At 41.1% G+C, this 14,738-nt stretch overlaps 1 protein-coding gene across 1 annotated transcript in view; it reads right to left on the reverse strand.

Moving 5' to 3' along the window:
* LOC112077880 (calpain-2 catalytic subunit) overlaps window positions 1–10,082 on the reverse strand; it is a 26,986-nt gene extending 16,904 nt beyond the window's left edge. Inside the window, exons 1-4 of the mRNA XM_024144287.2 lie at window positions 9,481–10,082; window positions 9,155–9,399; window positions 3,324–3,393; window positions 2,560–2,726 (exon numbers count right to left, since the gene is read on the reverse strand). Of these exons, the coding sequence (XP_024000055.2) occupies window positions 2,560–2,726; window positions 3,324–3,393; window positions 9,155–9,391 (474 nt within the window). The 5' untranslated portion in view covers window positions 9,392–9,399; window positions 9,481–10,082. The remainder of the gene's footprint in view (window positions 1–2,559; window positions 2,727–3,323; window positions 3,394–9,154; window positions 9,400–9,480) is intronic.
* Between the last annotated feature and the right edge of the window lie 4,656 nt (window positions 10,083–14,738).

The following is a 14,738-nucleotide window of genomic DNA, read 5'->3' on the forward strand; positions in this document are numbered from 1 at the left end:
GTGTGTGTGTGTGTGTGTGTGTGTGTGTGTGTGTGTGTGTGTGTGTGTGTGTGTGTGTTGTGTGTGTGTTGTGTGGTGTGTGTGTGTGGTGTGTGTGTGTGTGTGTGTGTGTATTTACAGGTGACTGTTGGCTGCTGGCTGCTATTGCATCACTGACCCTGGACGAGAGCGTGCTGGCTAGGTCGTTCCTCCTGAACAGACGTCACTGATCGCTACGCTGGCATCTTTCACTTCCAGGTCCGGGTCAGGGCTCAGGGGTCAGGGGTTAGGGGTCAGGGGTCAGGGGTTAGGGGTCAAGGGTTTAACATGTAGTTATTCCCAATCCTCAACACTCTCCATTCATTGACATTTACATATTGTTAATTGAGCAAACACTCTCATCCAGAATTCAACTAAGGTAGATAAAACAGTCCATACAGTATATCAGTCATTGCTAGTGTGAGAAAGACAAGTACAGACGTTTTTCCAAGATCCTTAGTGAATTTTCCCTTTAATTTCTGTTTTAGGGGACTTGTTTTACAACTACTTACACTCGTGGAAGTTAGATCGTTGCTAGGTTTAAAGACGGTTGTAGTGTCCGGTATGTTTCCTCGTGTTCTGCCATGTGATTCACTCTCTTTATGACATATTGAGGCATTCTATGGAATGTTTCACCAGCACCATTCTCTGCAAAGAGTTCTGGAATGTTTCACCAGCACCATTCTCTGCAAAGAGTTCTGGAATGTTTTCCGGCACCATTCTCTGCAAAGAGTACTGGAATGTTTCTCCGGCACCATTCTCTGCAAAGAGTTCTGGAATGTTTCTCCGGCACCATTCTCTGCAAAGAGTTCTGATGTTCTCCGGACCGATTCATCTCTCTCTTTATATATATATATTATACGTGTGCCGGACTTGTAATACTGTATGCAATATTCAGAGACACACTCGTCTGGTTCTGCCAGATTACCGCGTACAACAAACATCCTGTGTTGTCACAGTTACAAACCCGTAACAGKGGRAACATCTCAGCGATATTGACAAGACAGGGAGGGAACCCCACACAGGAGAGTAAATACCACAGTTTTATTTATTTTTTATCTCTTTGGTGCTATTTTAATAAAATATGTGTTGAAGTTTTAACAAGTTTAAAGTTTTAAGTACACAACTCGAAAAACTGACAGCACTTGGTAACGCAGCAGGTCTCATATTCAAAACTATTTTATTGTGCGTTAATGTTGTGTCCTTCACCACACAATCATTGATCCAAATATATATAMGTTTACTGTGAAATATCACGAGAACATTGATTTAATCATCAAAACACAACATAATGATCTCTTCTCAATTGAGTTGTTTTAAGTGACTAAAGTGACTATGCATAGATAATAAACAGAGAGCAGCAGCAGAGAAAAAAAGGGGAGAGTGTCAATGTAAATAGTCCGGGTAGTCATTTGGTTAAATGTTCAGCAGTCTTATGGCTTGGGGGTAGAAGCTGTTCAGGAGCCTTTTGGACCTAGACTTGGCACTGCGTTACTGCTTGCCGTGCGGTAGAAGAGAGAACAGTCTATGACTAGTCTTCCTCTGTCACCGCCTGGTATAGAGATCCTGGATGGCAGGAAGCTCGGCCCCAGTGATGTACTGGGCTGTACGCACTACCCTCTGTAGCACCTTGTGGTCGGAGGCCGAACCAGGCATTGATGCAACCAGTCAGGATGCTCTCGATGGTGCAGCTGTAGAACTTTTTGAGGATCTGAGGACCCATGCCAAATCTTTTCAGTCTCCTAAGGAGGAATGGGCGTTGTCGTGCCCTCTTCAAAACTGTCTTGGTGTTTTTTGACCATAAGAGTTTGGTGGTGATATGGACCAGAAGGAACTTGAAGCTCTCAGCTGGCTCCACTACAGCCCTGTCGATGAGAATGGAGGCGTGCTTAGCCGTCCTTTTCCTGTAGTCCACAATCATCTCCTTTGACTTGATCGCGTTAAAGGAGAGGTTGTTGTCCTGGCACCACACGGTCAGGTCTCTGACCCCCTCCCTATTGGCTGTCTCATCATTGTCGGTGATCAGGCCTACCACCGTTGTGTCGTCGGCAAACTTAATGATGGTGGTGGAGTCGTGCCTGGCCGTGCAGTCTAGTTTTATACAGCTCGTTGAGTGCGGTCTTAGTGCCAGCATCGGTTTGTGGTGGTAAATAGACAGCTACGAAAAATAACGATAAACTCTTTAGGTAGATAGTGTGGTCTACAGCTTATCATGAGATACTCTACCTCTGGCGAGCAGAACCTCCAGACTTCCTTTAATATTAGATTTGGTGCACCAGCTGTTATTGACAAATAGACACAGACCTCCACCCCTTGTCTTACCGAGGCAGCTGTTCTTTCTTGCCGATGCAGCGTAAACCCAGCCAGCTGTATGTTCCATGTCAGCCACGACTCGGTGAAACATAAGATATTACAGTTTTTAATGTCCCGTTGGTAGGATAGTCTTGAACGGAACTCATACAGTTTATTCTCAAAGGATTGCACATTGGACAAAAGGACGGATGGTAGAGGCGAGTTACCCACTCTCCAACGAATTCTCACAAGGCACCCTGACCTGTGTCCTCTGTAACGGCGTCTTCTCTTCATGCGAATGACGGGGATTTGGGCCTGGTCGGGTATCTCGAGTAAATCCTTCGCRTCCGACTCGTTAAAGAAAAAATCTTTGTCCAGTTGGAGGTGAGTAATCGCTGCTCTGATATCCAGAAGCTCTTTTCGGTCATAAGAGACGGTGGCAGAAACACTATGTACAAAATAAGTTACAAACAACGCAAAAACAACCCCCACAAAATAGCACAATTGTTAGGAGCCCGTAAAATGATAGCCATCTCCTCCGGCGCCATTCAAATGAGAAGATGATCATGTCATAGGTAATGTGAGCATTGCGAAAAGCAATTCCTTTCTATGTATTGCAATGTGAAACATGTATTTCTAGATGAAACACTGATGATTTTTTGTGAAAAAGGGACTGTGTGATTTTGTGTGTTGCACTTTAGTCAATTGAAAATGTGCTTTTTTGATGATCTGTTTTGAGTTTTGTACTAAGAAAATTCACTTGTAAAAATTGCATCACATACTTGTGAAAATGGCACCAAAGCGATTGAGAAAAAAAAACACTGTAATACATCACAGAACAAATATATGCCCTACGTTTAATACATCTATAGACAATATCTCTGTAGACAAACATATGTTGTAGTCTCCTTCACTGTCTGTTGGTGGACACAAAGCCAGTTATTAATGGGAGGAGGATCTTGGGATTAGCAGTATTTACAGCAACACCCCTTCCCTTTGTGAAATATGCTTACCCAGATCTCCTTGGCAGATATCAGTCCTGGTGGCTCCATCGTCAATGAATTTCGGGTTTGAGCACAACTCCTACAGCAGTCACATTTGAGAGACAGAAAAATTCCTTTGTGAAATACAGTAATTCATTGATTTATATATTTATTCTTACAAGTGAGCACTGTACATGATTGAGAAGCATTGTCGTATGATAAGTTGCTTGTCAAATCCTACAGCAATCACAGGAGAGAGAGAACAGACAGAGGAATCTATTTGTAACCAGCTACAATAGGATTGTGAGTTAACTCAACATTTGGGCATAAACTGTAGTTGAACCAACATACATTTTCAAGTTCAACTGTACGTTCACTCAATTTAGAATTTTAGTGTGAAATAACAATTCGAGTTAAGAATTTATTCTACCTTATTTGCATATTTCCCCAGTGTGAAATTAAACTATTTATGAATAATAAAAATGGTAAAAAAGTTGTCTTTATTTAACCAGGGTGAGTTGACTGAGAATACATTCTCATTTACAGCAACGATCTGGGGCAAGTTAGAAGACTAGTTCAAATATATAGTTCACATTCAAATATATAAGCAAGCAAAAAAACACAACCCCCCCCCAAAAAAAAAAAACATAAGATCAATCATAGAATCATCAAAAATTAACAAATTCTTCCACATAGCCGTCTGGACTGCTTCAGATGCACCAAGTCACTCAATTTCAGACAAACCCCTATAGACCATTCCACAAGCCATGTGCAAAATAGCTCAAGGCAGATTTACCTCGAAGGGATCTCTAGAGGGATCTCTAGAAGGGATCTCTAGAAGGGATCTCTAGAATGAGTCATTCCTGAGATCGTATCTGATATCTTGTATTTCTGAAGGTTAACAGAGAAGTGAGATGTGGTCGGTAGTTTATGCAATAGGGATTTTATAAGTGTTTAATACTGATACAGAGCGTAGTGATAACGCACTGTGATAAACTGCGTCCGGAGACTTCAATGCAGCGGCAGACGCATTCAGAGAGACGATATCGCCATCGTTGAAGACCGGAATGAATGTCGAACTGAATTATTTGTTTTCTACTATTTAACTAAAGGCAGGACCTATTCCTATGAAATAAGCAGATTTTAATTATTAACTTCTTAACGAACTCCTCAACATGGTTTTGACGGAAAGTCTATCATCGATCCATATGCCTAGAAATTATAAAATCAGGGACACGGTCAATAAGGGCCCCATCCAATGTAAGTATGCATAAATCATCAGATACATGTTTATGAGATTTATAAAATAACATATACTTGTTTTTACCTTGATTAAGTACTAATTTAAGCTCAACAAAGGCTTTCTGCAAGGCGGAAACAGGCAGATTGAATCATTGAAGCTTCGAAATTGCCTGGTCAGCCATGGGGGCAATAACACAACAATGACCTCTGTATACAGACAATACATACATCAAAAGGTCTTTCTTTGAGGGCCTAGTTACACCCTGGTTTACACCCTAACACAGTGGTCTGAAATTCCTGGTTTACAGGCCACATAAAGCCTACCAGTTACATTATTCTGGCTTGCAAAGTGATGTGTAATTCCTATTAGAATCCAGCCAGAGTTAGAATATCCGACAACTGGAACTTTAATCTCTTTTAGTTTATTCTTCAAGGTACTTTTTAAGAAACTTGTAATCAACATGCATTGAGAATGACTGCCATGGGGAAGAGTGATTAGTTAGGCTACCTAAATCATATAAACTGGAACAGTCATCTTAGTAACGGGTGCCAAAATTTGATTAATTTAGAAAAAAATGGCTCTTATTTATGTTTGTGTAGCATAAGATGAATCAACCAATCAATATACATGGTGTTGAAACAAATCATTCTGAAAAGCAACCTGCAATAGAGCATGCTGGGAAATATGATAATAATGGGCGTGGTTTTGATTTAAAAAAATATATATAATTTTACTCCAAAAAGCTCCTTCAATTTCAGTGTATTGATTCAACGTACAGTTGTAAGGTAGCCATGTGGAGTTAAGTCAACATTTGGGCATATAGCTGAACCATCATACAGTGTTGCCAAACATGAATTTATAAATTGACTCAACAAGCTTTAAACAAACTTTAATACATTCGCTCAAATTCTTGAGGTCCACTCTACTCACAGAATGATGCTGATTAAGAAATGGGTTAAATTGGCTTTTTTAGAGTGCAACAGACTGATGGTACTCTCTGATCCAGTCAGCTGAGTAAACAATGAGTTGACAAAATCCCCTTTTTGATCTAATCTATTGGATTCTATTTTGCCCTGTTTATCAAAAGTGTTGGAAAAACTTGTCAATAATCAACCGACTGGCTTTGTTGATGTCTATAGTATTCTCTCTGGTATGCAGTCTGGTTTCCGCTCAGGTTATGGATGTGTCACTGCAACCTTAAAGGTTCTCAATGATGTCACCATTGCCCTTAATTCTAAGCAATATTGTGCTGCTATTTTTATTGACTTGGCCAAAGCGTTTGATACGGTAGACCATTACATTCTTGTGGGCCGGCTAAGGAGTATTGGTGTCTCTGAGGGGTCTTTGGCCTGGTTTGCTAACTACCTCTCTCAGAGAGTGCAGTGTATAAAGTCAGAACATCTGCTGTCTCAGCCACTGCCTGTCACCAAGTGAGTACCCCAAGGCTTGATCCTAGGCCTAGTCCCCATGTTCTTCTCAATTTACATCAACAACATAGCTCAGGCAGTAGGAAGCTCTCTCATCCATTTATATGCATATGTTACAGTCTTATACTCAGCTGGCCCCTCCCCGGAATTTGTGTTAAACGCTCTACAACAAAGCTATCTTAGTGTCCATCAAGCTTTCTCTGTCCTGAACCTTGTTCTGAACACATCCAAAACAAAGGTCATGTGGTTTGGTAAGAAGAATGCCCCTTTCCCCACAGGTGTGATTACTACCTCTGAGGGTTTAGAGCTTGAGGTAGTCACCTCATACAAGTACTTGGGAGTATGGCTAGACGGTACATTGTCCTTCTCTCAGCACATATCAAAGCTCCAGGCTAAAGTTAAATCTAGACTTAGTTTCCTCGATCGTAATCGCTCCTCTTTCACCCCAGCTGCCAAACTAACCCTGATTCAGATGACCATCCTACCCATGCTAGATTATAGAGGCGTAATTTATAGATCGGCAGGTAAGGGTGCTCTCGAGCGGCTAGATGTTCCTTACCATTTGGCCATCAGATTTGCCACCAATGCTCCTTATAGGACACATCACTGCACTCTATACTGCTCTGTAAACTGGTCATCTCTGTATACCCGTCACAAGACCCACTGGTTGATGCTTATTTATAAAACCCTCTTAGGCCTCACCCCCCCTATCTGAGATATCTACTGCAGCCCTCATCCTTCACATACAACACCTGTTCTGCCAGTCACATTCTGTTAAAGGTCCTCAAAGCACACACATCCCTGGGTCGCTCCTCTTTTCAGTTCGCTGCAGCTAGCGACTCGAACAAGTTGCAAAAAACACTCAAACTGGACAGTTTTATCTCAATCTCTTCATTCAAAGACTCAATCATGGACACTCTTACTGACAGTTGTGGCTGCTTCACGTGATGCATTGTTGTCTCTACCTTCTTGTCCTTTGTGCTGTTCTCTCTGCCCAATAATGTTTGTACCATGTTTTGTGCTGCTACCATGTTGTGTTGCTACCATGTTGTTGTCAAGTGTTGAAGTGTTGCTACCATGCTGTGTTGTCACGTGTTGTTCCATGCTGTGTTGTCATGTGTTGCTACCATGCATGTTGCTGACTTAGGTCTCTCTTTATGTAGTGTTGTGGTGTCTCTCTTGTCGTCCCCGCAGGAGGCCTTTTGCCTTTTGGTAGGCCGTCATTGTAAATACGAATTTGTTCTGAACTGACTTGCCTAGATAAATAAATGTAAAACAAATAAAAAAATAATTATAATGATAATAATCTTTAGACTCAGAGGAGAGGCTATGCTGTGGTCTTTGTGTGTGTCATTTGAAATCCTAACCCTAACACACAATCCAAAATGAGATCAGTCAACCAGAAAGCAGAACAGTGTCAACAAACGGACCGCCACCCACCCCCCCATGTCTCTAAAGCTCCGGTTACCATTATGTTGTGTCGTGTTTCCATTGTTCTACACCTGGGCAGTTATATCCCCAGCACAGCATTCAGTGTACATTTCATTTCCTGCACCAAGGTGCCTTTTAAAAGGTGACTGTGCATGTTGATTGTAACTGACAAAGATCTTTGGGTTGACATGATGTCAGCAATGTACAACAACAATAACCACTTGTTTTCCTCTGGGACTGTACTTCTTTACACACTCTTAGGAAAAAAATATGGTTCTACCAAGAACCGTTTTCATCTGAAGAACCCTTTTTTGGGGGGAAACGGGGTTCTGAAATAGTTATTTATAAAGGCAGAGTTCTAGTTAGAAACCTTTTTTCATCCTAAAAAATTAAAGAAAGGGTTCTGTGTGATGGTTTGGAAGGCAAGAAGGATTTTTACATAGAACCCTTTTGATTCTGAAAAACCTTTTTCATTGTATTATTTTCTTTCTTTTAAATAGTGCTTGACCATTAGTGTTAACTTCAGTGTTTAAACGTTAACATCGAGAGTTTGAGTAATCTGATCAATTTATTTTGAAAAAAGATAGGTGTGAGAATATTTTAAACGGTACCTGGGGATAATTGTACAGTACATGTGTCTGGTATTCCCTTAATAATTTGACATATACAGTACTGACAGTTGATATTTTATGCCATGATTTCTGTCTTTCAAAGTAGTATTTTCTGTGATTTTATTGAACAGAGAGTAGAAGAATCGAAGGGAGTATGAACCAGCAGTGTATTGTATACGGTACACAGCAAATTGTCCAGTTTTACATAGCATTGGTTTTTCAGTGTAATATTTTTTTGTGTTAATTCAGGAGTTAAATTAACTTAACACTCAATGGTGTAAAATAACCTTTGTGTTGTTATTTGTGCTGTTGTTAATAACCAGAGTTGAGTCGGATTGTGTCATTTTTACTCTGTGTTGAGGAAAACACTCAAAACCACGCCCATCATTATCATATTTCCCAGCATGCTCTATTGCAGATCGATTTTCAGAATTGTTTCAATATTTACGTTTTTGCATGTACATTGATTGGTTGATTAACCTTATGCTTACACAAAGATAAATAGCATACCTTTTCGCACAGCAATCTTCGCTAACCCGGCCGTCAATCTGAATGCAGGTTGCAAGTGATTAAAAGTTCCAATTGTTGGATATCCTTGATCTAGCTAGATTCCAATAGGAACTACACATCACTTTGCAAGCCAGGATAATGTGATTTACAGGCCTGATGTGTAAACCAGGAGTTTCCTAACACCCCTTTGTTAGGGTATAACTAGACCATAATGTATTGTTATAAAGCATTACATTTTAAAGGCTAATTAGGCTGGTGTAACCATTCATAAAGGGTTCTAGGCAGAACCCTTCATATAAGGTTCTAGATACAGGTGGTTCTATGAAGAACCCTACTTAGAGAGTTCTAGCACCAAAAACGGTTCCGCTATGGGAACAAACCATATATGGTTCTACCCAGCACCTTTTGTAGTGACAAGCTTAAACTTCAAATGAATTGTAAACTTGACACTGAGTACACTTTACATTATATACAAACATATATATTAACACACTGATAAACTGGTACATCACACAATAATAATACMTTTTCCCTGCTTTAAATTAAACCAGACAGAGTACCTGATAGTCAGTGCCAGACACCCTATCATTATACATCTAGATCCTAGATTGTATATGGAATTCAAAAGTGCTCTCTTACCGTGGGTCTCTTCCACACCAGTCCCCTGGTCTTGGAGGAGTACTTCCCCAGCTCTTTGAACCCTAGAGACTTGCTCTCTGCTGGGAAGGAGGGGTCCTGGAACAGCTTCCCGGACTCCAGACAGCCCTGAAGCAGCGTTTCATAGTCCTGCTGGAGGAACTTTACCGCCTGCTGGTTGGTTCCCACACCGTTTTCCCTCTCCTGCTGACGGGCCAGCCGACCTGCCATAGACGTCATCCTGGAGCCTAAGAGTAGGGAGAACAGTGAGTCCAAAGAGACTAAGTTAGAGGTTCTAGGTTGCTATCCCTGCTTGGATGAAAACAGACCTGGATTTGTTGTTGCGTGACGCTGGGTCCGATACAGTCAGTGGTGAAATTAGTTTGCTGTGGAGACCGGTGAGATCCTTGGATGTTATCCCGACTCTTGACTCCTGGGAACAGTCAGCTGGGCTGTAAGGACTGAGTCAGAGGATAGGTTGCTGTGTTGAATCCCCGGATGCAATCCTAGTTACTGTAATAGTTGTTGTTGTGTGTCCAGCCTCCTGGGGACAGACAGTGTTGCTGTAGAGACTGTAGGGGATAGTCAGTGTTGCTGAAGAGACTGTAGGGGACAGTCAGTGTTGCTGAAGAGACTGTGGAGTCTAGCGTCTGGAGACTGAAGATGTGATTAATGTGTGTGGCGGGCCCTCCCTGGATGCAGTAGACTGGAGTCGTTTTGTGATGCAGGAGTTTTAGTGTCCAATGGAATGATTACAATCTCACACACAAACACAAATACCTCTGGTTCTCTGTCCGTCTCCTTTATACTAAACCAGCTAACAGAAAGGCAGGAGGCAGAAGCCCCGAAGCTAGGGGAGGAGCCTGATGGATAGGAGGACAGGTGTGCTGACGGAAATGAAGCAGACAAGACAACAGCATCAGGCCACAGCAAACAACAGAGCTACCTGGCGGCTACCTACCTGACTTTGGCCCTAACCTCAGCAGAAATACACACACGCACACATGAACACACACACACACACACACACACAGAGAGAGAACAAAACAGTAACCACACCTACAGCCCAAGTAACCTGAACCTTCCTCCATCTAATGATCTAATGTCACGAGAATGGATGGGGGATGGGAGTGTGTGTGTGTGTGTGGTGAGTGTGTGTGTGTGTATGTGTGTGTGTGTGTGTGTGTCCATCCATGGGGAAAGAGGAAATAAGACCCAACCCATATCAGTCATATTTAACTTGCAAAACTAGACCAGGTACACCACTGCCCCTTTGTCCCGGTATATAGGAACCTTCTCTCTCCTCACCACACGCACGCGCACACACACACACACACACACACACAAACACACACACACACACACACGCACACACACACACACTCACCACACACACCACACACACACACACACGCACACACGCACGCATGCACACACGCACGCATACACACACACGCACGCACGCACGCACGCACGCACACACACACACACACACACCTTGATCTCTATGGACTTCCCCGTTTACAGTAAAAAAAATAAATATACTTCTCAAACAAGAATCCTAGTTACTGTTTCCTGTTGTTGCTATTGTTGTTGTTGTTGCTCTTGTTGTTCTTCTTGTTCTTGTTGTTCTTGTACTTGCTGTTGTAGTTCCTGTAGTTGTAGCTGTAGTTGTTGTTGTGTAGTTGTAGTTGTTGTTGTAGTAGTTGTGTTGTAGTGTGTGTTGTAGTTGTAGTTGTTGTTGTAGTAGTTGTAGTTGTAGTTGCAGTTGTTGTTGTAGCTGTAGTTGTTGTCCTGTTAGTTGTAGTTGTAGTAGTTGTAGTTGTATTTGTTGTTGTTTGTTGTTGTTGTAGTTGCTGTTGTATGTTGTTGTGTTGTTGCAGTTTGTTGCTGTTGCTGTTTAGTTGTTGCTGTTGTTGTGTTGTTGTTGCTGTTGTTGTTGTTGTTGAGTTGTTGTAGTTGTTTTGCTGTTGTTGTTGTTGTTGTTGTTGTAGTTGTTGTTGCATGTTGTTGCTGTTGTGCTGTTGTAGTTGTTGCTGTTGTTGTGTTGTTGCTGTAGTTGTAGTTGTTGTTGTTGTTGTTGTAGTGTTGCTGTTGTTGTTGTTGTAGTTGCTGTTGTTGTTGATGTTGTTGTTGTTGTAGTTGTTGCTGTGTTTTGTAGTTGTAGTTGTGTTGTTGTTGTTGTTGCTGTAGTTGTGTTGTAGTTGTATTTTAGTAGTTGTTTGTAGTAGTTGTATTGTAGTTGTTGTTGTAGTTGAGTGTTGTTGTAGTGTGTTGTGTTTATTGTGTAGTGTAGTTGTTGTAGTTGTAGTTGTAGTATGTAGTTGTAGTTTAGTTGTTGTTGTAGTTGTAGTTGTGTTGTTTAGTTGTAGTTGTTAGTAGTTGTAGTTGTTGTAGTTGTGTTGTAGTTGTGTAGTGTATTGTTGTTGTAGTTGTTGTAGTTGTAGTTGTAGTTGTTGTGTAGTTTGTGTAGTGTAGTTGTGTTGTAGTTGTTGAGTGTTGTTAGTGTTGTGTGTAGTTGTTGTAGTTGTAGTTGTTGTAGTTGTAGTGAGTTGTAGTTGTTTGTAGTTGTAGTTGTAGTTGTTAGTTGTTTGTAGTTGTAGTTGTAGTTGTAGTTTTGTAGTTGTAGTTGTAGTTGTTGTTGTAGTTGTATTGTAGTTGTAGTAGTTGTTAGTTTTGTAGTTGTAGTGTGTTGTAGTTGTTGTTGTAGTTGTTTTTTGTTGTTGGTTGTAGTTGTAGTTGTATTGTTGTTGTTGTTGTAGTTGTAGTTGTAGTTGTAGTTGTAGTTGTGTGTTGTTTGTTGCTGTAGCTGTAATTGTTAGTTGTAGTTGTTTTTGTTGTAGTTGTTGCTGTTGCTGTAGGTGTAGTTGTAGTTGTAGTTGTTGCTGTAGTTGTTGTAGTTGTTGTTGTAGTTGTGGTTTGCTGTAGTGTAGTTGTAGTTGTAGTTGTCTGTAGTTGTAGTTGTAGTTGTAGTTGTTGTAGTTGTAGTTGTTGCTGTAGTTGTAGTTGTGGTTGTTGCTGTAGTGTGTTGTGTAGTTGTTGTAGTTTAGTGTAGTGTTGTTAGTTGTGTTGTAGTTGTTGTGTAGTTGTATTGTTTGTTAGTTGTAGTTTTGTTGTTGTAGTGTAGTTGTGTTGTTAGTTGTGTTGAGTTGTTGTAGTTGTGTTTGTAGTTTGTAGTTGTAGTTGTAGTTGTATTTTGTGATTGAGTTGTTGTTAGTTGTTCCTGTAGTTGTAGTTGTAGTTGTAGTTGTTGTTGCTGTAGTGTAGTGTAGTAGTTGTAGTTGTAGTTGTTGCTGTTGCTGTTGCTGGTAGGTGTAGTTGTAGTTGTAGTTGTGCTGTAGTTTTGTAGTTGTGTTGTAGTTGTGGTTGTTGCTGTAGGTGATTTGTTAGTTGTTGCTGTAGTGGTATTGGTAGTTGTAGTGTTGGTAGTTGTAGTTGTTTGTAGTTGTTGTAGTTGTAGTTGTTGCTGTAGTTGTAGTTGTGGTTGTTGCTGTAGCTGTAGTTGTAGTTTGTAGTTTGTTGCTGTAGTTTGTAGTTGTATTGTAGTTGTTTGTGTAGTTGTAGTTGTAGTTGAGTTGTGTAGTGTAGTTGTGCTGTAGGTTGTAGTTGTTTGTGTGTAGTTGTTTGCTAGTTTTAGTTGTAGTTAGTAGTTGTAGTTGTAGTTGTTGCTGTAGTGTGGTTTTGTTGTTGTTGTTATGTGTAGTTGTAGTTGTGAGTTGTAGTTGTAGTTGTTGTTGTATGTAGTTGTTGCTGGTAGTTGTGGTTTGTGTTGTTTGTAGTTGTTGTAGTTGTAGTTTTGTAGTTGTTGTTTAGTTGTAGTTGTTGTAGTGTAGTGTAGTTGTAGTGCTAGTTGTTTGTAGTGTTTAGTTGACTGTATTGTAGTTGTTGTTGTAGTTGTAGTTGTTGTAGTTGCTGTTGTTGTTGCTGTTGCTGTTGTTGATGTTGTACTCCTGGGAACAGTCAGTGGAACTGTAGAATGTTGAGACACAATGTCAACTTTCACTGCTATACGGGCGACACACAGTTGTACATTTCGATGAAACATGAAGCCCCAAAATTGCCTACCCTGGAAGCCTGTGTTTCAGACATAAGGAAGTGGATGATGGCAAATGTTTTACTTTTAAACTCGGACAAAACAGAGATGCTAGTTCTAAGTCCCAAGAAACAAAGAGATCTGACAATTTCTTTAAGTTAACCAGGCAAGTCAGTTAAGAACAAATTCTTATTTTCAATGACGGGCTAGGATCAGTGGGTTAACTGCCTTGTTCAGAACAACAGATTGTTACCTTGTCAGCTCGGGGATTCGATCCAGCAACCTTTCAGTTACTGACCCAACGCTCTAACCACTAGGCTACCTGCCGACCCAATTTTAATCTTGATGGTTGTACAGTCGTCTCAAATAAAACTGTGAACGACCTCTGATCTCTGGACCCCGATCTCTCTTTTGACGAACATATCAAAAAACKTTTCAAGAGCAGCCTTTTACCATCTTCGTACCATTGCAAAAAAATCTAAAACTTTTTCTAAAAAAAAAATGATCAGGAAAACTTATCCATGGATTTGTCACTTGTAGATTAGACTACTGCAATGCTCTGCTCTCCAGCTACCCGGACACGGCACTAAATACACTTCAGTTAGTGTTAAATACAGCTAATAGAACTCCAGTGCTAGCCTTCAGTGGCTTCTTGTTAAGGCTAGTATGGAGTTTCCCCCTTTGCTGCTATAACAGCCTCTCTTCTGGGAAGGCTTTCAACTAGATGTTAGAACATTGCTGCGGGGACTTGCTTCCATTCAACCACAAGAGCATTGTTGACGTTGGACACTGATTTGGGGCAATTAGGCCTGGCTCGCAGTCGGCGTTCCAATTCAACCCAAAGGTGTTCGATGGAGTTGAGGTCAGGGCTCTGTGCAGGCCAGTCAAGTTCTTCCACACTGATCTCGGCAAAAAATGTCTGTATGGACCTCGCTTTGTGCACAGGGGCATTATCATGCTGAAACAGGAAAGGTCTTTCCCCAAACTGTTGTGCACAAAGTTAGAAGCACAGAATCATCTAGAATGTCATTGTATGCTGTAGCGTTAAGATTTCCCTTCACTGGAACAACATGGCCCGAACAATGAAAAACAGTCCCAGTTCCTCCTCCTCCACCTCCTCCCAGTTCCTCCTCCACCACAATGTACAGTTGGCACTATGCATTGGAGCAGGTAGCGTTCTCCTGGCATCTGCCAAACCCAGATTCGTCCGTCGGACTGCCAGATGGTGAAGCGTGATTCATCACTCCACAGAGAGTGCGTTTCCACTGCTCTAGAGTCCAATGGCCGCGACCTTCACCTCACTCAAATCAAATTAAATCAAATCAAATCAAATTGTATTAGTCACATACACATGGTTAGCAGATGTTAATGCGAGTGTAGCGAAATGCTTGTGCTTCTAGTTCCGACAATGCAGTAATAACCAACAAGTAATCTAACCTAACAATTCCACAACTACTACCTTATACACACACACAAGTGTAAAGGGATAAAGAATATGTACATAAAGATATATGAATGAGTGGTGGTACAGAACGGCATAGGCAAGATGCAGTA

Source organism: Salvelinus sp. IW2-2015, unplaced genomic scaffold, assembly GCF_002910315.2.
Source record: "Salvelinus sp. IW2-2015 unplaced genomic scaffold, ASM291031v2 Un_scaffold5017, whole genome shotgun sequence".
Taxonomy (NCBI): Eukaryota; Metazoa; Chordata; class Actinopteri; order Salmoniformes; family Salmonidae; genus Salvelinus; species Salvelinus sp. IW2-2015.